This window comes from Equus quagga, chromosome 10 (genome assembly GCF_021613505.1).
Source record: "Equus quagga isolate Etosha38 chromosome 10, UCLA_HA_Equagga_1.0, whole genome shotgun sequence".
In the NCBI taxonomy this organism is placed as follows: domain Eukaryota; kingdom Metazoa; phylum Chordata; class Mammalia; order Perissodactyla; family Equidae; genus Equus; species Equus quagga.
The window spans coordinates 42,923,970-42,944,507 of record NC_060276.1 but is presented as its reverse complement, the minus strand read 5'-3'; the positions used below and the strand labels follow the sequence as shown (position 1 = coordinate 42,944,507).

Below are 20,538 nucleotides of genomic sequence, written 5' to 3'. Positions count from 1 at the left end.
GATTTTGAACTTGTCAAAATAATGGCAATCTTGAAATTTACTAAAAGTTTCACATGAGAAAGTTTTTAAGGCCTCTCTATTTGAAGTGATATCAACATGATTTTGAAAGTATCTGTTTTCTAATATTAGATTTCTAAATCATAACATAAAACTATATTTTAATATGATCCCAATTTTATTTTTTTCATTGTGTTTATGCATACATTTATGTAAAGAAACATGATAAAAGGCCAACAGTGATTGTCTTTGGGTGGTAGAATTACCAGTGATTTTTATTTAGTTTTTTAATGCTTTTCTGAGTTTTCTGAATTTTCTACAACAAGCAGATAGGTATTTATTTTAAAATCCAAAAAGGGCATCATTAAAAACAATTTAATCTGGGTGCTGGTTCGGTGGCATAGTGGTTAAGTCCACACGCTCCACTTCAGCGGCTGGGGGTTCGCAGGTTCGCATCCCAGTCGTGGACCTAGCACTGCTCGTCAAGCCACACTGAGGCAGCATGCCACATAAAATAGAGGAAGATTGGCACAGATGTTAGCTCAGCAACAATCTTCCTCAAGCAAAAAGAGGAAGATTGGCAACAGATGTTAGCTCAGGGCCAATCTTCCTCACCAAAAAAAAAAAAACCTATTTTGCTCGTTATATTAAAACAAGCTTAGTTGTAGAAACAGGCAAGCAAACCAACATACCTTTTGATTAAATGGGCTCGGCTGTTCACATAGTTGGAGTCAAAAGAATAGTTTTCAGTCTGCAATAGGAAAAAAAAAGATTAAAAAGGTTACAGAGATGATTCATGAAAAGAGCCAAACTGTCCTACTTCAGAGGAATTTTTCTACCGGGCAAGAAGCAATGAATGAATCAGAAACTGGGGCCATAGAGAGGCAACACCCTGAGGAATGTCTGCCACCTCTTTGGGGCACTGGGGCTCTGTGGAGGCAGCTCTCACCCGCAGACTAGGATGAACTTGACACAAATATCCCCTAGAATATGGCCGGCTAGTGACCATGCAACCATTTACGGGAAGATACAACGTGACCCACAATCTTTACAGAAACTAATTGCTTCCCGTTTCCCAGTGGACACAATTCTGTGTCCATCAAATTGACTGGAAGTTCAAAGGTATTTTTATTAGTAGTAGATAATTAACAATTTAAAATATTTATTCCACAGATATGGAAATACAGGCAAGGTAATCCCTCACTGTGGATTTAAGCTCTGCACTTCCCTTTGTTTGAAGACATTTTGCTGGGCACTGGTTATTCAGGAAGGCCTTTGTGTTATCACAGATATAAAGGAAAACAAGTCTTATACCTAAAACGGGGGGAAGGGCAGTCCACAGGGGGTGCCAAAGCCTTTCATGTGAAACGTGAAGTTTGCAAGCAAACCCCTGTCTCAGCTCCTATCATTAAAACACCACTGTCTAATCTAGTTACAGTAGACTGCCTGAGCAATGGCTTTACAAAAGCAAATGCAGAATACCTGACAGATGAAAGAGATGAGAGACGGCTTATGAGCACCCAGAGGTTGGGGGATTGAAGGGGGGAACCTTAGAAGGTGGGAACGTAGGGCAAAGTTGATACGGAAGTAAGTGAAAGTCCTAGTAAAGTGGATCTTACCCCCAACACTAAAGTGCTACTCTCGCGGAGCCATTGTACAACCTGAAAAATGCCCAAGCACATCTCCTCCACCCTCCTGCCATTCTGCCCGAAATCGCCACCATTCGCACCATTCCTGAGGGCTTTCTGAAGTCACTTCAACTGAAAATGCCTGGAAAAGGGAACACAATAGCTGGCTAGCTGACACAATAGCAGATTCCTTTCAGGTGACTACCTGTCAGACATTAACTGTGCAGCGCTCTTAGATGTAGCTTTTGGTTTCAAGGAGCACAAGAGTTTGGTAGAGGAGAAAACAGGACAGGTGACAGCAGATCCAACTACCACTTGAGCACCCAACAGCCAACAGTCAGGGCAGGGATGCTAAGTATCTAGAGTAGGTAGGCATGGGGGTGGTGAGTAGGTGGGAAAAAGGAGGAAAGAGTATTGAGAAGGAAACTAAATCCCACCTTTGTCCTGTACTTACTCAGGCATGCCCATCATGGCCTTCACATGCCCCTCCCTTGAAGATGAGCTGTGTTATATCCATTCACACTGCTTTTATGCAGAGGATAAAATCCCCTTTAGTGCAAACCACAAGTAATTTTTAGTGCTGTTGGAAGGAATGCATTGGGAGAGTAAAAATCAAAAAGGTCAGTTCATTTCTAATTTGTTCATAAGAAAATGGATGGTGAAATTCTTGCAAACATAATTACGGGAGGAGGAGACAAACTTGAAGCTGCATTGGGAATACAATTCTGGAAGTATTGCTGGAAAAGGTTATCCACCAATCAGCCAACCAACAAGCATTTCTTGAATTAACTTATTACACTAACATAATAGTCAAAAATGGTGTTGGGTAAATGTGCTCTTCTGTGATATTCAGTACACTATAGAATTTAACAAGTGCCCCATCCCAAAAAAGCATGCTATCCAATTAAAACAAGGAATTGATTAAGTACTCAGGAGTTCAATTATTAGTCTCACTGTGCAACCTTGGGCAAATGACAATTTCCGTGTTCCTCACTTTCCTCCTCTATAAAATAGCAATAATAGAGCACGGATCCAAAGAGGAATTTCAACTGCATTTATCATGACTCGTGGTGGTAACGGTGGGAATCCTTATCCCCCGCTTTCTACAGAACCTGAAACCCCGAGTAGGATCGGGAATTTGACCTCATTCAGGCACTAAAAGAGTAGTGTGCACATGTTCCTTCTCAGCCTCCTAACTTATTAAGTCATTTTTTAAATAAAGTTAATAGATAAGATACACAGATGAAAAAGAGGAAATCAAGAAGATACTGGCTTTGCAAGGAAAGTATGAGCAACATCCCAAGATATTGTCAGATTAAAGAAGCCAGTTTTCAAGCAGAATATTTTGCATAGCTTTGCATATGAGAGCGTCCAGCCTGTGTGCACTGTGCATCAAATATGGAGCTCTATGAAGGCCTGACCTCAACGCATGGTGCCAAAAACTATATGTTTTGGCACATAAGCAAAACCATACAAATTTTATCCCTGGTGACTACACTACTTCTTAGGCCTAATGGAATAATCTGTCTCACCATGAGGATTCCCACTCGCAGGCACTGAGTTAAAACAAACAGGTCTAGAAGGCTTGCTTGTGGAGACCTTCACAATTCTCTTTCCCTTTCTCTGGTCTATAGATTGGTTAATCTGGGCAGATATGCCAGGCATGATCAGCCACTGTAGGTAGGAGAGTACCATTGAAGCTTATCACCTTCCTATCTTTCTTTCTCCTTTTTTTACTCTAAAAGAGTAAACCACCCATTCTTTTGGATCCTGGCCTTCAAATGTAAATATTCCCTTCCCAAAACCAGTACAAACCATAAATGGGTAGCTATCCCATGCTGCATCCTCATGCAATTAGAAATACTAGTCATGAGGCAGGTTCCTAGAACTGATTTTCCCATAGTAGATGGGACTATGCTGAGTCATCCATTGTCTTTTGCCTTTGTGATCAGTCTCAGTTCTCTCTGTAAGGCAGCTTGGTTGGAGTTATGGGAACAACCTATGCACCAGAATTATTCTAATTGGATAAGATACACTATTCTGGCTTCAGTAGTCCTACATTCCAAACAACTGCGGTAATTGGCCATAGATGGCCTATGATGGGTCTACATATACTTAAACATCAAGTGTTCTTGCTCATACTGAGCCAAGGTGTGTGCTCTAATTCAACTCCTGTGCATTGAAAAAGTAAATTTTTTTCACACTTCAGGTGGAGCAAAGAATGAGACTCAGACCACCCTGAAGAAGGAAATAATCTTTTCTTAATGAATAGTTTGCATGTCTTAAGCCAGTGGTTCTCAGCCCTTCACTGCACATTAGAATCAACTAGGGGACTTTGTTGTTGTTTTTTTTAATACTGTTGCCAAGGCCCCACTCCAAGAGATTCTGAGGTAATTGGCCTGGCATAGGACCCAGGCAATGGTATTTTTTTAAAAAGCTTCTCAGGTAATTCTAATGTACATCCAGAGTGGAGAACTGTCCTGACAGAGGACTGGCCACAGGCTTTGACCTGATGTGCTGTGTTTTCTAAGGCAAACCCAGCTGTTTAGAAAATGTCACCTCTTCCGTCAGATTATCTGCCAAGATCATTTCAATATAGGATAAAGAACCACAACAGAAATATATTTTTTGAGAAATAATAAAAGAGCTTTTATTTGCATGAATGTATTGGCTCCTGGTTAGCCTTATTTAATCAAAATTTGCTTGACATTATTCCAATCCCCTTTCTAAGTATTCTAAATGGCAAATAACATGAAACATTTGAGAGGGGAAATTTTCTCTAAATGTCACATTAATTTCACTAGGAAATGTCCCCATCTCTAATGAGACAGCCAAGTTAACACAGGAACACAGCAAAGAGACAAGAACAACATTTGTTTCTGAAAAATCTAATTTTGACAGGAAAAAAAAATGGGTCTAGAGCAAACTTTTATTTCCAACCTCAATGGCAAACAAGAGTCATTTTCCTATCATTTAATATATTTCACCCAAATCCTTTCTCTAATTAGAAGTCTCTATTCTAGGAATTCACTGAGAGCAGACTTCTCACTTGGCTTAGGTTTAATAAAATCTTGACTTTCTGAAGACAGAATAAACTCTTCTGGATAGCCGAGGGTTTTAGATAGCTTAGGGCTTTCCCTTTAAAGGCTAAAACTTTGATTTAAAATCCTAACTATTCTGCTTTGTTTCTGAAGGGGCTGACACCCAGTTGCTTATTGGTTACTTAGGAGCACTTTTCGGAACTTAAATCACTGTCCCATGCAGGTATTGCCTGTACACTCACTGACCCCAAAGTGCTCTGCTTTTTGAGTTTTTGCCTTTAATTTTTAACATAAAGTTCCACGCCAATTTACTATCAAACGCTCAGTATTGTTACTTCTCAGTGCTATCAGTAGATCAAAACCTGGTCCTCTTCCATTCCGAGTGTGATACTTCTACTCCACTGTGTTCTTGGAAACTATGTAATTATAGTTGTTACAATAGTCTAGAAATAAGAGTTACCTTCTGAGTAGAGAGTTGAGATGTTGTTGTTCTAAGAGAGAAATTACATGATCTTTAATATAGGGACTTTTGTGTAACATTTTGGGTTTTGTTGTCAGTTGTTTTTTTTTTTTAACCTGCTCAGGAGCTTTCTTTGCTTACTACTTCCTTTTCTCAGCTCACTTCTGGATATGTGAGGTTTCTAGTGAGACTTTGGAGTGAGCTGTATGTTATTATGTCTCTATGTTAATAAGTCTGGCACATCAGAAGTCAAATAGTTCCACTTTGTCAGGCCCCCAAGGTACCAGAATGCCCTACTTTAATTGTCATTTTGCATTACTTTTACAGTTCACTGAATTGTGCCCTAGTCTCTGGAAGAGTGACTGTGACTCTCTCAGCACCACATTTATCACCAGGAGAGACTTCAACTCTAAGAAGAAAGAAGCCCAATAAACGCAGATATCCAGGACTAGAACCTTTGCCCAGTGGCACAAATCCCCACGTCACTACACAAAGCTAAAAATGTTACAGATGCTGAGATTAAAACAGAGATTCCTCAAAACTTAAGGTTTTCATTTCAAAATGAGCAGCCATTTTAAATTTATACTTTAAAAGTCTCAATAAATTGAAAAGCATTATAACTGCAATCTGCTACTTTTTAAAAAATTTTTAACTCTTAGTCATTTTAACAATACAAACAGGAAAACTGGAATCACGAATCAGATGTACAGCAAAGTGATTTTAAAAGGCTGGTCCTCTTTTTAACTACTGACATCTAATAATGATAATTATGCCTACTGATCAATGATGAAAAGACCCATAACCTTTTCTAAAAGTGATTGTTGTTTTAGATGTTCAAATGGCATCTCCTCACAAAGGCGTTTTTAGGAAATGAATTGACAAATGGCATTTTCCTACTTCCTATCCCTAACACATGAAAATGAAAATGTAAATTCTATATAAAAACAAAGCTAGCATGCCTCCAGCCAGAATGTATATTCAAAGACTCATCCATCCACACAGCAGCAGCTGAAGCAGGAATTAGTGAAGATGGAATGAAAGGCACCATCCTCAGAGCTGCCATCACTAGAAAGCTCATATTTACCCTGAACTGGAAAACAAGGTAGCCTCCCACTAACCATGCCTACACGCAACCCAGCCCTAACTCTCATACAGACATACACACACACACAAACACACACACACTCACACACGCACAGTTGGACTACAGTGAACAATGCAGTGTAATGGGCCACCTGGATTTCCTCCCCATGTTTGTCACTGACTCACTGACAGCCTTGAATCAATCACTTTAACCCTCTGAGGTCTTAATTTATCCATCTATAAAACGAAGAGAATAATCCAAATGATGTCAATGTTCCCTTCAAGCCCTAAAACTTCTAGAATTCTAAAACAAATGGCTCTTATTCATTCATTCATCCATTCATCCATTCAATAAATATGCACCAAAATCTGAGGATAGAAAGAAAAAAAAAGACATAGGCTGCACCCGCAGGTAGGTCACAAACTAATGGACCTCTGACCAGGGATGGTTAAAATGTCAGCCATTCAGAAAAACATGAAATACACACACACACACACACACACACACAGACTAGCACACACTTACCTGCAGATAATACATAGACTTGTACACAGGCTACTGGAGTGCAACTTTGAGGATTACACTGCTACTTTACAGAACTCAGTGGCACCCTAATGGCTTGATGAGGGTATGTGAGTCACATAGGAGGATTTGGCCCTTATATTTGTTACATGTACAAACCCGAACCATAAATGCAGGGAGCTTCTCTCTCCTATCAAATGGGTTATAAAATTCTTAAAGTTCTTAGAAATAGCTCATCCATATGTCCCTTCCACTCCATTTCCACAGCCTTTATCGCCTTGTGCCTCTGTTTCCTCATCTCCATTTGCCTTTTGCTCCAGCTCCTTCTGCAAAATGCTATGTGGATAATCTTCATCACCCACTATTTTCATCACAGAACTTCTCTCTTTTTTTGTGTGAGGAAGACTGGTCCTGAGCTAACATCTGTTGCCAATCCTCCTCTTTTTGCTTGAGGAAGATTGTTGCTGAGCTAACATCTGTTCCTCTGTTTTATGTGGGATGCTGCCACGGATTGACGAGCTGTGTTAGGTCCATGCCCGTGATCCGAACCGGCGAACCCCAGGCCACTGGAGTGGAGCGCACAAACTTAACCACTATGCAACCCGGCCAGCCCCAGCACTTCTCTTTTTAAGGGTTCAAAGAACCCTTACAGTGGTTCCTTGTTGCATTTAGCCTTAAATCTAAATTAAATCTTTAGCTGAGCAGTCATCCAATACAAGTCCTCTACTTCCCCCATATCTAATTTCCCTCATTTCTAATATATCTACATCACTGATCATCCCACATTGCTCAGTATTTTCTCAGTACTTTGTGTACAGACTGTGCAATGTAATTATGCATTTTTTTCTGGTTGTATGATTATTTCATGTGTAGTATGTCAGTTCATCCTCCAACTGGACTGGAAGCTCTCTTTTGAGGTCTCACTGTCACAATGCTGGAGACTTAGCAAGTAGTCATGTAACGCATCAACGAATAGCCAGAGAAGAGTGAAAGAGGTTAATAATGAGGCTACTTATCACAATTAAAGCAGATGACCAATTCTATTAGGCCAAAGCAGTTTTGTTTCTTCAGAAAGCATCCATTCTGCACACTGTCTTCTGTAGTTACAATTTGTTCTCTGTCCTCACTCCCAACTATGACACTATAAATACACAGTAGTCTGGATATAGCTGCCTGGGATAAGATGACACAGTTAGGTGCTTTCTGCCCATCTAAATCTATCAGTCCTGCCACATCTCTGGGAATGACAGTAGTGACACAAGAAAGTATTTCCAAACCAGAGTAGATAAAATCTCTGTGAGAAGATAAGGCTTCACCAGATTGTAGACCTCTGAGTCACAGACTGACAGTGTGGCAGCTACTTTTCTAATATGGAAGAGAACTCTAGGATTCCAGTGGCTTTCAGGACAGGGCTATCAATGGGAAACACAGGCCATGTGGTTAACATCCAACAAGTCAAGTTGAAAGAGTCCCCCTCTTGGTGGCCTTTCATCATTACTCCTAAAATTTCACTGATGCCATTGATATGATCAGACTACCTAGAGGTGACAAAGGCAGCCTAGGGAAAGCGCTTTTCTCTGCCCTCATCTTTGATTGGGTCAAAGTTGTGCCTTTAGAAGAGCAACCTAGTTGCAAATTTTACTACAAAGGCCTCCTTGAGAAACATAGCAGCTTTCTGCAGGAATCCATGCAATTCAGAGGCAGAGCCTGCTGAAAGACCAGGCCATGCACCATCCCATTAAACAGATAAGCACAGGCTTCTGCAGAAGGCTCTGGGACCCTGTTCTAAGTCCTTTATGGGGCATAGCATACTCTAAAACAGTGTCTGCTTATAAAAAGCTCTCAGGAACCAGTTAATGCCTATTCTACAGACAAATGAAAAATCAACAAGACCTCAGCGTGGGTAAAAGTAGCTTAAAAGTAAATAAGATGACGAATCCAATCATGTGAGTCACACTATCTCATCCTACATAAACAAAATTCAACCTAAGAAGTAAATAGCTATCAACCACATTCGTCAAAGGAACAAACCCTGAGGTCCAATCACCATCACCAAATATGTAACTACAACACATTAAAGCTATTTTGCAGGCACAGAGTCCTTTCATCCCCAAATATCAAAGTACTTTACAAGCAGATGCCAACTGTGTTTCCTCTCCTTAAACAGCCAAAAGAACAAACACACAGGTTAAATGCTACAGCCACGTTATATACTGACTCATCTAGAACATGCCACAAAAACAAGGACAACAAGAAAACTCCCCAGGAGCACTGTTCTTGGCATTACATACTAGTGAGATGGAAACCAAACTCAAGATGGTAACGTGAGGGAAGTGATTAGCCTGCTTTATACCTATTTTTCTCAGAATGACTTTCTTGGCTACTTTCAGTGAATGGGTCAGGAGAGCACAGTCTAGCTGTCAGACAAAGGAAAAATTTGGCATGCATTAACTGGAGATGGTTCTCCAGACCTAGCTGGATGGCCCAGTCACATAGCCCAAAGGATCCAAGAATAAGCCACTTTCTTCCCTGGAACCTTGGTGATCATTTCAATTGTCCTTTAGAGGCACTGGCAACTATCTGTACAAGGTGACCTAAGGTGATTAGTGATGACTTATGGGGTAGCTCCAATTTCAGAAGCTATGATTTGGTGAAGCTAGTCCAACTGACAATAAGAAACCAGTATAAGACCTTCCACAAAGAAGAGCCCAGGGATCCACAGTTTGAGCTCTCCTGAATCCAGCCTATCTTTGACCCCTTCTGGCTCAGAGAAGACCCAGTACTCTCAGAACCTGAGCTGGTCCATTCCTTTCTGCTAAATTCTATTTTATTGGTGCCTCAATTCTTTGCTACTTAGTAGCCATTGAGCCCTGACAGCCTGCATAGTACAATTTCTATTGAGTGAGGCTTGCCAGCTGAAAAGACTTTCAAAATATTTGAAGGGAAAGCAGCAGGTGGCCCTGTACCTGTGGACCAAAACAACACCCCCAAATCCAGTTCCAACTCCAATCTAATTATTTATATTATACATTGCTTAAAACCCAGTTGCCTCTACAAGCTTATTTAAGAGTGAAAGAGTAACAGCCTTTGGCATATCACTGTAAATTCACTTCGCTTGTACCAGCTTGTTGCTCAAGCCTAATATGTGATCATGCCAACAAAAAACAATCGAGTAATATACCATCTTAGAAATAGTGGATGTGTTAGCCTCTAATATTGATGCTTCCTAATGAGATATAATGGAATAGATCATTCTCTCATTGGTGGTCAATGAAACCCTCCACAGTTCTCTTTTGGTGCAGCTATTTTGATTATTGCCATGGCAAACAGAAGGGTGTCTCTGTTCACCAGAATGTATAGAGTCAAGTATGTGCACACACAGCATCCACTCAGATTTACTGTCACAAAAATATAAACACGTTATTTATTTCTGATCTTTTAAGTACTAATTTCAAATTTAATGAGGCACAATAAACATTTCTCCAAATCGGACTCCATGGTTGCTTTACATTGGCAAGGCTCTAATTATGACTGCGGTTTAAATCAAGGGCATTTGGTTCTGTTGAAATTATTAGGCACTGAAGGAAATCCACAGTAACCTTCAGTCTGTAGCAACTTAAACAAGCACTGTAGCAAGTCAGTGTTAGAAGCAAGACAGAGCTTACACTCTAGCATCACTTCGTGAACCATAAATGAGAAGCAAGAAGAAGAGGATTCAAGGACATAATGGAAATGTTTACTCATTCTCTAAAAACCCCTACCTATCCTCCTAAATCCGAACATTCCTTCTCATTTTCTGCAGGGGGGGTGGTGGTGAGGGCAGGTTAGAATTTGATCTGATTTGAAAACAGAGATTCATCACACAGCTACTATCTGACATAAGAGTGCTGGCAACCATGCACGGTAAAGCCATAATTACACCTTCTAAAGTGGCTAATATTATCAGCAGCTTGAAATTGTCAGAGTATTAGAAATCTGTAACGCAGTTATGCAATGCACCAACAGAACAACAATTACTAAAGCACCCTGCATTTATATAGAACCTTTTATCAGAAATAATTCCAGAATGTTTAACAGGCTGTTATAAAACGGGATCATTTCCCCCCACCGCTGAAACACAATAGTCATTTTGCACCAGTAACCATAAATAAAAAGGGTTTTAAGAGAGAGAAAAATTTCTGAACCTTAGAGAAACCATAAGGAAGAGGAGTATTTTTAGACAGGCAGAAAACAGACACCCAACTTGGAAACTGGGGCTGAAGGTAGCTACATTTTCTGCAGAGCTCATGGCACAGAACGGAAGAATTTTGCTTCTCATCCAGCCAGCAAGACTTCCGTGAGGTGCTTAACGACCGCGATAGAGCAGGTGCCTCCTGTTAATAGCATCCTGAAAGAAGAATTAGCGTTTGGAAATAAACACAATACACAAAAACTTGCCATTTTTTTTTCTTTTTTTGCCTTCTAACCAACATTAACTAGTTAGTCCTCCTGCTACCATTATGAGCTAAATAAATATTATTAACCCCATTCACGGAAACAAAGAACACGTTAAGAGACTTGCCCTCTACCAGAGAGAAGCAGTGTCGTATCTGCAACTAGAATTCAAGATTTCTCACTCTGGGTCCTGTGCTCACACCACTAGGCCACACTTCATTAGGATTCTGGAAAATGCAATGAAATAGAAGTAATTAGGACTGGCTGACTGGGTGTACTGCTTGGGAGAAAAAAAATACCCTAGCCTGCTTACACATGACAGGTTCAAGGGCAATGAACACAACGAGAGCAATTTCCTCCTGCAGGAAGATTAAGAAATAATGAGGGGAAACACCTCACTCTCCCTCTACCATCAGACTCCTAGCAGCAAAAACCAGGAACCATTCCAAACTTAACTGTCAGGAAAAAAAAAAAGAAGAAGAATACTGTCAGACACATAGCACCATATTATGTCAGGCAGGCATACCCTTCAGCCTGTGCAGTTGATTTCTGCCTTCCTTTCCCCACACTCTTCTCAGTTGCCTCCTCCCCAGCTTTGTCCTTTCAGTATTTCAAATACTCTTACACACCTCTTTCTCCATTCACTCTTACATATACACACACCTTCTCTCAAAGGAAGCTGGCATACTCACTCCTCATCCTGGTCTGCCCAATACTTGTGTCTACTTGATAACAAAGAAACATTTTGTTTGGGGCTAAACCAGTATAAACAGGTGTGAGCAGTCATGTCTTAATTCACGCATACGTACACACAGATGCACACACATTATATTTAATTTCTGTGAAGGAAACACTGTTGTATCTTTGTGTCTCAATATTTAAAAATGCTTGTTCCTGAGAGACACAGCTTCGGTTAGGGCCAGAAGTCACCCTGGCGATTATTTCTACAGATGGTTATAAGCTTAGAAAAGATCACAGAATATTCAAAGAAAAGTCCTGGAAAGCCTCGAAATACAGAGCCTTTAAGGTGAAAATAGAAAAAGTTCTTACTAGCTGTGTAACCTTGCAGAAATCACTGAGCCTCTCTGACCCTCAAAGTCCTAATCTATAAAGTGGAAATAATATCTGTTCTACCTCTCTTACAGAATTATTATTAGGATCAAGTAAAGTACTATAAGAGCAGGTGCTTTCTAAAGCTGTGTATTACTACTCAAATGACAGGTCTCCTGATTATCAGGTCATAAACTTGATTTATCCTGAATACTTATTTCTATTTCCAACTAAATTCCCATTGGACATTATGAATAGTTTTCTTTCTGAGACTCCCTACTAGGATATTTTATCTCGTTCTCCCCCTATCTGTCTTACCAGAAAAAGAAATAATGTGGTGAACAGTCTTGTTTTTGGCGTGAGAGATAAAAATTATATATGGACCCAACTTCTCTAATTGCTGATTCAATAGGAATAGAAGGAGCCCAGCCTCCTACAGCAGACTCTTACCTAGTGTGTGTGTGTGTGTGTGTGTGTGCATGTGTGTGTAAGAGAGAGACACTGAGAAAACTCAGCTTAAAGAGAGTTGAAATGACCTCACACCATCTCAAATTATGTGAAAGGCAAGATTTGAGACATTTTAAAAGCCTTTATAAACTAGTTTTCCTTCGCCCCATTTCCTTCCTCTGCTATGATTGAACTGTCACAGAATTTCTTTTCTTAAAAAAGAACGCAAGAAAGAAAGAAAGAAAGAAAGAAAGAAAACCTCATCCTAGGGTTAAGTAAAGCACATTAGCATGCATAATTCAGAGCCATCAGCTGGAAATGAGCCATTCAAAGGCTAGTGTAGTGTGTGGATAGAAAAACAGGGTTGGAGGACTGGGGCAGCTGGGCTAGGGCCTTCTAAGATCCAAAGCGACGAGAGAGATTTCAACTCATGACGGCCTTGGAGCCTGACTGTGAGCCTAATCCACCATTCCTTAGAGCTGTGGATCCAATAGCATAGACACATCTAGCTATTTAAATTTAAATTAACAAACATCAAATTAAATTTAGTTCCTCTATCAGAGTAGTCACACTTCAAGTGTTCAATAGACAAATGAGGCTAGTGGCTACCATATTAGACAGCAAAGATACAGAACATTTCCATCCTCACATAAAGTTCTACTGGACAGTGCTGCTTTAGAGCAAGACTGGTGGCCTGTGACTCGACCCTCCAGTTCTGAAATGTGACACACTTGGGGATCTAAGGAAACATAAGGAGTATACTTACCTCCATCACATCACACAACACATTGTATTGCCTATTTGTCACCCCTACTAGGCTGGAAACTCCTTGAGGGCAAGGACCACATCTTCCGTGTCTGTATCTTCAGCACCTGTCACTGTTCCTGGCACAGAGCAGGTGCTCACCGACTGTTTGTTAATTGAATAACAGCTGATGTTAGAGCTGTCTATGAGATAGGAAGAGCTCACCTGTCTTTCATAGATTGAATCTGAAACAAGATTTGCAAAGCTCTTTTAAGAAAGGCTGCTGAGGGGCTGGCCCCGTGGCCGAGTGGTTAAGTTCACGCGCTCCGCTGCAGGCGGCCCAGTGTTTCGTTGGTTCCAATCCTGGGCGCAAACGTGGCACTGCTCATCAAACCACGCTGAGGCAGCATCCCTCATGCCACAACTAGAAGGACCCACAATGAAGAATATACAACTATGTACCAGGGGGCTTTGGGGAGAAAAAGGAAAAATAAAATATTTAAAAGGGGGGAAAAAAAGAGAAAGGCTGCTGCGCTTCTGAGACTTGTATTTGTCTCAATGCTTCTCGAGAATTTAGATAGTAGGGAGGACTGGCTTAAGTCAAAAATAAACTAACTTTCTGTCTCCCCATCCCTCTATTCCCATCTCTTTCATTCATCCAAAGTATCACCAATAACCCTAAAAAAGTTAGAATCTCATGTTTATTAACATTAAGATGCCAGTGTGTAATACACATTTTATATTGGACATGATGCAATCCTTTAAATTCTTTAAAGAGGGTGTTTACAGTCTAACACAGTGACAAACACCTGTAGAGCTGTGTATCTTAATGGCCCAATTTTAAAAATTATTTTCTTAAACAGTACCTCATTGGTATGTCAATTGTTTTTCACAGAACCTTGACCTATGCTCTGTTCCAATAACCACTTAAGAAGTACACAGGCAAGGTATTACTTTCCCTTCTTAACAGATAGAAAAACTGAGGCCCAGAGAGTTTTTGAATCCAAGATCAAATAGCCAAGTATTGGCAGAGTCAGAGCAAGAACCAAAGACTCTTGCTTCCCGGACCAGGAGAACTTCCACGCAGTCTAACTTTACAGACATAGGAAATTAGAAGCCCAATTGGCTGACTTACTGCTTTTGCTTTCAATCTGTAGTCCCTTCTGAGATCTATCCTTCATAAATTAAAAAAAAATCCTTTTATGCAATATTAATTATTTCTTCAGGTCATGATAGAGCCTTCAGTTGCTTTACTGCCAAATGTGGTCATTTACAAAAGTTCTTGAAATCATTAGCGCAATCTGACAATGCCATGCTGTCCACTGCAGGCTTTGAAAACTCCCTTTTGGGCTCATGACCATCACAGAATCATATAACCATAGAGCATGAAAACTCAAAAAGACCTTGGAGAGTATCTAATCTGTCTGTCTGTCTGTTTGTCTCTCTCTCTCACACACACACACACACACACATAAACGCAGTATTTTCAAGATGAGGATATAGGCCTAGGGAAACTCACAACTACCCCAAAGCAACACAGCTGGTTATTAGAAACACAGGCATGGGTTTAGAATTCAGCTCTTCTGACACCTAGGCCAGAGCTCATCCCTCTCGACTTGCCTAGCTCCTTCCTGTTATTTCTTCTATGAAGTCCCCAGAGAGTAAAACTGAATGCTCTAAGTTCTGTCGACTAAATTTCTCACAGGAGGAGAAAGTGAAATTTAGTGCAAATGATGTTTGTAAATCATTTCTTGTCAATACCCTATCATTAAGAAAAGTAATTGTTCCTCAGTATACTGTAGAAAGAGGATGTATGATCCACCCAAGTAAACAGACTGTCTTTAGCCGAGTGATCAGGAGAAAGTCGAATGATAAAGCTCTGTGAAATATGGCCTCATTCTAGCAAATGACTTGCTTTGTTGCCACTTAAATTGCTCAGTTATAATTGCTAGAGATAAACTGCAATCAAAATACAGTATCTTCTATTAGTTTTGCCCACTGGGGATTGTTTGATCATGGTGAAATTATCCAAAAGGTAAATTTGCTCATTTTTACTGCCTCAGTGGAAACTGGCATTAGACCACTGAAGGGGCTAGAATGATGGCAAGTATTACTTCCTGGTGAGGGAGCTTTCTCTTCTCCAAACAGGACTGAGCAACTAAGTCTAAGCCCCTGCCTCTGTGAACAACTACAACTAAACAGGAAAGGAGGACTCTGCTCGGCCCACTTCCTCAAAGCATCCTTCTCAGGCTTACTTGCTTCATTGTGCTGGAGTCACACCTTTGTAGTTAAGACATCACTTATTCATATTAGGTGATCACTCAGATAGAGCTAGGCTGCTGTATCTATTTTTTAAAAGGTTTGCTGGGCAAATTATGGTGTAAACATGATTACAAAGGAAGTGCTTAAACTACTTAAGAGAATAAATTGTTTTTAAGCACTTTAGAAGCAATTTACAAACAATAAATATGTTAATTGCACATCATTCTTATTTATTCATTAAAGCAGGTCCAAGGACTTCTACTTGGCAAAACTTCCTGGCATGGGCTTTGTTAGTCTACTTCTTATTACTCTATGAACTTGAAAGTAATAAAATTGCATTTCTTTTCTGTCTATAATTCCAACTGGCCTTCCCCCAAGTTAGTCTCAATTAATCAGATTCGACTGTACTACATAAAGGCTGAGTAAAATGACAAAGCCATCAGCCCTGGGTCAAAAGACATAAAAGTCACAGAAAATTCTGCACTATGTTTAAGATCTTTCTTTGCACAAACTTTAGGCAACCAGCAGTGAAAAATGGTAGATAGGAGCAATGAGTGGGGGTAGAAGGAAAAGCAAAAAGAGATCATTCAGAGCCCTCCCTGCAATTGAAAAGATTTGCCTCATGCTTTCTGGCTGTCCTTGACTGCCTATTGCAGAACAAATGGCGGCTAATACAGCTCAGGGCCAAAATAATTTAATTCAATTCAACAAATACTGTTAAGACTATGTGCCAGGCCCCATGGTGGATGCTAGGTATACGGAGATGAATCAGATTCCACTCCTGTATTCAAGGAGCTCACATTTTCAGTGTTGGGGACAGGTAAGTGAAGAGACAATTATAATGCGGCGTTGTTATATATATATATATATATATATGGGGGGGCTAGGGGGCACAGAAGAGAGAAACCGAGAAGAAGGACCCCCAGGTAACACTTGCCATCAGAACTGCCTTCAGCCACACGTGATCTAAGGGGGATGGAACTAGGGAAAACATTTGGAGAGAAGAGTTTGCTTCTCTCTAGCTCCAATTCTTGATTTTGCAAGTTAGTAGGAGTGTCAGGGAAGAGAGAGAGAGAACATAAACCGTGCTTAATAAAATCAAGCAACTTCCCAGCAGTCACAAATCTAGCTGGATTTGGGTTGGCTCTTCTGTAAAGTTTGGAAGACAAGTTACCTTCAGCGCAAGTGCTAGAAAAATCAACGTCCGAAGGGGTAGCTAATTAAACCACAGAGACTTATTTTTGAGCTTGTAAAGGTTTTTCCCAGCGGTCAGATGTTCATGACTTTCAAAATCTTTTTGTGGCCTTTGCATAAAGATGAATCCTGAGACAAGTTGACCCTAGAATGGACAGCCTCTTAAAACTTCCCCCAGTCTGCTTGTCAGGTAGGCAAGGAAGATGGAGCTCATTCCTGCAGCAGCCTGTAGGGGGAGACCTTCACTTTCCTCAGTATGTCAGACCCACTTGCTCTCAGCCCTACAAATAAGAGCTGACCATAAACTTTACAAGCTTGGTGGAGAGCAGAGCAAGCAGTTTTCCTTTCTCTTTTTATAGAGTCTAAGGATGTGGATTTTCTACTTATTCCCTTCCTCTTCTGATCACCTGACACTATGCCTTTTCTCCAGAAGAAGGTGAAAGTTCTTGAGTCACCTTCTTGCCTTCCAGGCGCTGCTGGAGCCCTAGTCCCTCCCTATCACTCACCAGCTGACTATGTGCCATCCCTGGAGGCCTGATCCCATCCACTGCCCCAAACTGAGAGAAGGTCACAAGAAGAAACAAGAGAAATCTTGACTTGCTGAGAAACACCGTCTCTGCTCTGAGAACAATATTTCTGTGTCTTCTCTTCCTGGATAACAGGGCTTGGATGACTCTGAAGCCAGACTCATTCTATCTACTACAGGCCTTAAGCCAACAATGTACACACTGTGTTTCTGTACAAACAGAGATTACTTTTATCTCTTCCCTCACAAAGTTTTCTCCCCCGTGCTTTAAAAAATAAATGAATAAGGCAGGAGAAGATAGAGAATGAATAAATAAAGGTATGAATGACCTCTCCCTATGTATTCTAAAAATAACGAGGATACTATGGCAGCCAACCATTTCATAAAATTTGCCTTTTGAATCTTCTGTCATTTGGGCTTGTTATTATTACTAGAAGTGCCTTTTAGACCAAGAACCTATAACACCAGAAAATCTCAAAATTGCCCACTACGTGTTCATCTTCTCAATATTCCCAAGAAGAAAACAAGCCATATCCAAGGTTTTTCCAAGATATTAACTCCTTCCTAACCCCACTAAAAGCACACTACTACAAAGCTGCAGAGGGTGTCAAGAAGGTGGAAGACTGCATACTAGCCATCAGTCCATCCTTTCTAGGACCCTGCCTCTGGCAATAGCGATCACCTGTTCTTTAAGGAGGAGATTAAATACAGAAATACAGAGCACGCTACAAGGAGAAGGGAAATCCCCCTGATCACCTGATGATCTATCAGGTTTTGGCCTTGCACCTGAGAACTGATTTTCCATGCTAAGTATGTGAAAGCTGTTGTGGTGTTCACGCAATTAGCTGGTCCTGGGTTACAACAGTATATATTTTCACCCAAAGTAACTAATTCACAATCCAAACATTAAAAAGAAGAATGTTTTGTGCTTTTGTGACCTTTCAGTTTTAGTCTCTTCATTTCAACCCATTTGCCTAGTGGAGACCAATGACAATGTTGGCTTCATGCAACTCACTTTTTGCTCTAGTCTGTCAGTGCTCTACTCGCAATAAGGCATCCAGAACTGAACATAATACTCCAGATGAAATCTGAGCAGCAAAGAGTTCAGAGAAGTGAACACCTCCCATAATCAGAAAACTATACTTCCTTAATGAGGCCTAAGATTATATTTGTCTTAGCAGTTCATTTAACCTTGACTTGCTTCCCTCATAACATTTCTATCCTTCCCAAAGACTCCTTCCATTTTGGCATTAACAGCTCCACTCTAGATTGGCATCGGGTTGGAACTTCCAAAAAGACAACCAGATAGGCAGGCAGAGGCACTGAAGGAAGAGTAGACCAAAAAGGAAAGTAACAGCCTCCAAAGCAAAAGAAATTCTACTGACAAGGAAAGGAAATGGGCTATCTAATGGTGTTACCAGTGTTACCGATGCACCCAGATACAGATGACAATTGGAGACCGCCAGAGATAGTGGTGTGGAGAATATCACAGCTGTGCCTATTGCACTCTTCATTTGTAAACAACTAATTTCTCCTCCTCACCAAAGTAACAGCACATCACACATCAAGGCAGAAATCAGCATAAATAACCAAACTGCCGTCTACTCGAAGAATAAACTGAAAGGAAAAAGAAGTTAGCTAAACTGTATTCCACAGATGTCAATCTGAAAATCATGACTTTACTGCAGTCATGCTCTCTGGGACACACTCTCCCCTTTCCTACTCTTCTGCTCTTCTATCCCTCCCCACTCCCCAACCTCTCTGCGCTATTAAGAATTTGGTAAATATAGTCAATTATTCTAAAGGTGCCGAAACTCTCATTTCAACTTGTTTCCCAGTTAATGTACCATAGCACAGAATGAATCGCTATTACAAGGAACTAAAAATAAAAATGTTTCAGAGTCCGTAATTGGCTTGTCTTGTTGGACTTTTCAGGGAGCCAAAGTACCAGTTCCAGGCTATTAGCCCTTGGTTTGTAGGAAAATAATATAATATATTTCCTCATTAAAATACTTTGCTCTCCATGGTTTAAAAACAAAAAGGATGCATTTTATCCTACAATCTTTCATTTTAGGGGGTTGTGAAGCTTTGGAGGCACAAGGAAAGGAGAAGAACAAACAAATAGGCACTCTGCTCTGAAAATCAACCATTACTTTCATTCATGCTTTGCCTCCTTTTAAATCAGTTTTCTAGCAGCCCTGCAATTCACCATCAAAAAATCATTATTTTTTTCTCCAGAAAAATACAGCCATATATGTGTATGTGTTTAAAATCAAATGGCAGTAATCAGCTGGGTCAAAGGCTGAAGGTCTATACGCAATTATGGCAATCAGACATTTGAAATCACAAATTCATGGATCCCTAGACACAACCTAAACCAAGTGAGACGTTCTGTTTTGTAATCATGTCACCGTGGTCCTTCCTACCATAATCCAGTGAGATCAAACGTTCAGTGGTCTGTCTGTGGCCTTTAACCTAAGAGAATCAGTAGCTGTGTACTGGCCTCCATGTGTGGTACATGTTAGTACCTTATACTACTTTCCATCACATTTATCATGATTGCAAGTCATTATCTGTATAATCATTTTTCACTGTCTCCTGCACTCTACACTGGGCTCCATAAGGATAAGAGCAATGACTGTTTTGTTCTTAAATGTGTATCCCATGCCTGGTAGGATACAAGAGTAGGAGGTAGGGGAGGCACTAATGAATGAATGAACTGTCAGCCTGGCTGGAGAAGAGTCTGTGTGTGAAGTGATAAGGAATAAAATTAGGTCTCATTGAAGCCTTACCTAAGCATCCTATTTAAATTTGCAGAATTTCTCCAATATTGACAATCCCCCTTTTCTGCCTTATTTTTCTCCACAGCACCTGTCATCTAAAATACCATATATTTCACTACTTTTTTATTATCTCTCTCCCCCTACTAGAATGTTAACTCCATGATATTAGAAATTTTTGTCTGTTTTGTTCATTGCTCTTCCTGGAACCCTGAAAACAGTGCCTGGCATGAAGTAGGTATTCAGTAACTATTTGTTAAATGAATGAAAGTTGTTTATGGACTAGGCAAATGGCTACACACACACATAAAATTTAATACTAAATGTACAATACTCATTCTAAATTTCATAAGAGCACACCGGAAAAAT

At 40.3% G+C, this 20,538-nt stretch overlaps 1 protein-coding gene across 3 annotated transcripts in view; it reads right to left on the bottom strand.

The window, feature by feature from the left end:
- PCDH19 (protocadherin 19) overlaps window positions 1-20,538 on the bottom strand; it is a 96,377-nt gene that overhangs the window by 41,841 nt on the left and 33,998 nt on the right. For all 3 annotated transcript variants that reach the window (XM_046674034.1, XM_046674032.1, XM_046674033.1), the window contains one exon: window positions 690-748. In XM_046674034.1, coding sequence (XP_046529990.1) covers window positions 690-748 — 59 coding nt within the window. The remainder of the gene's footprint in view (window positions 1-689; window positions 749-20,538) is intronic.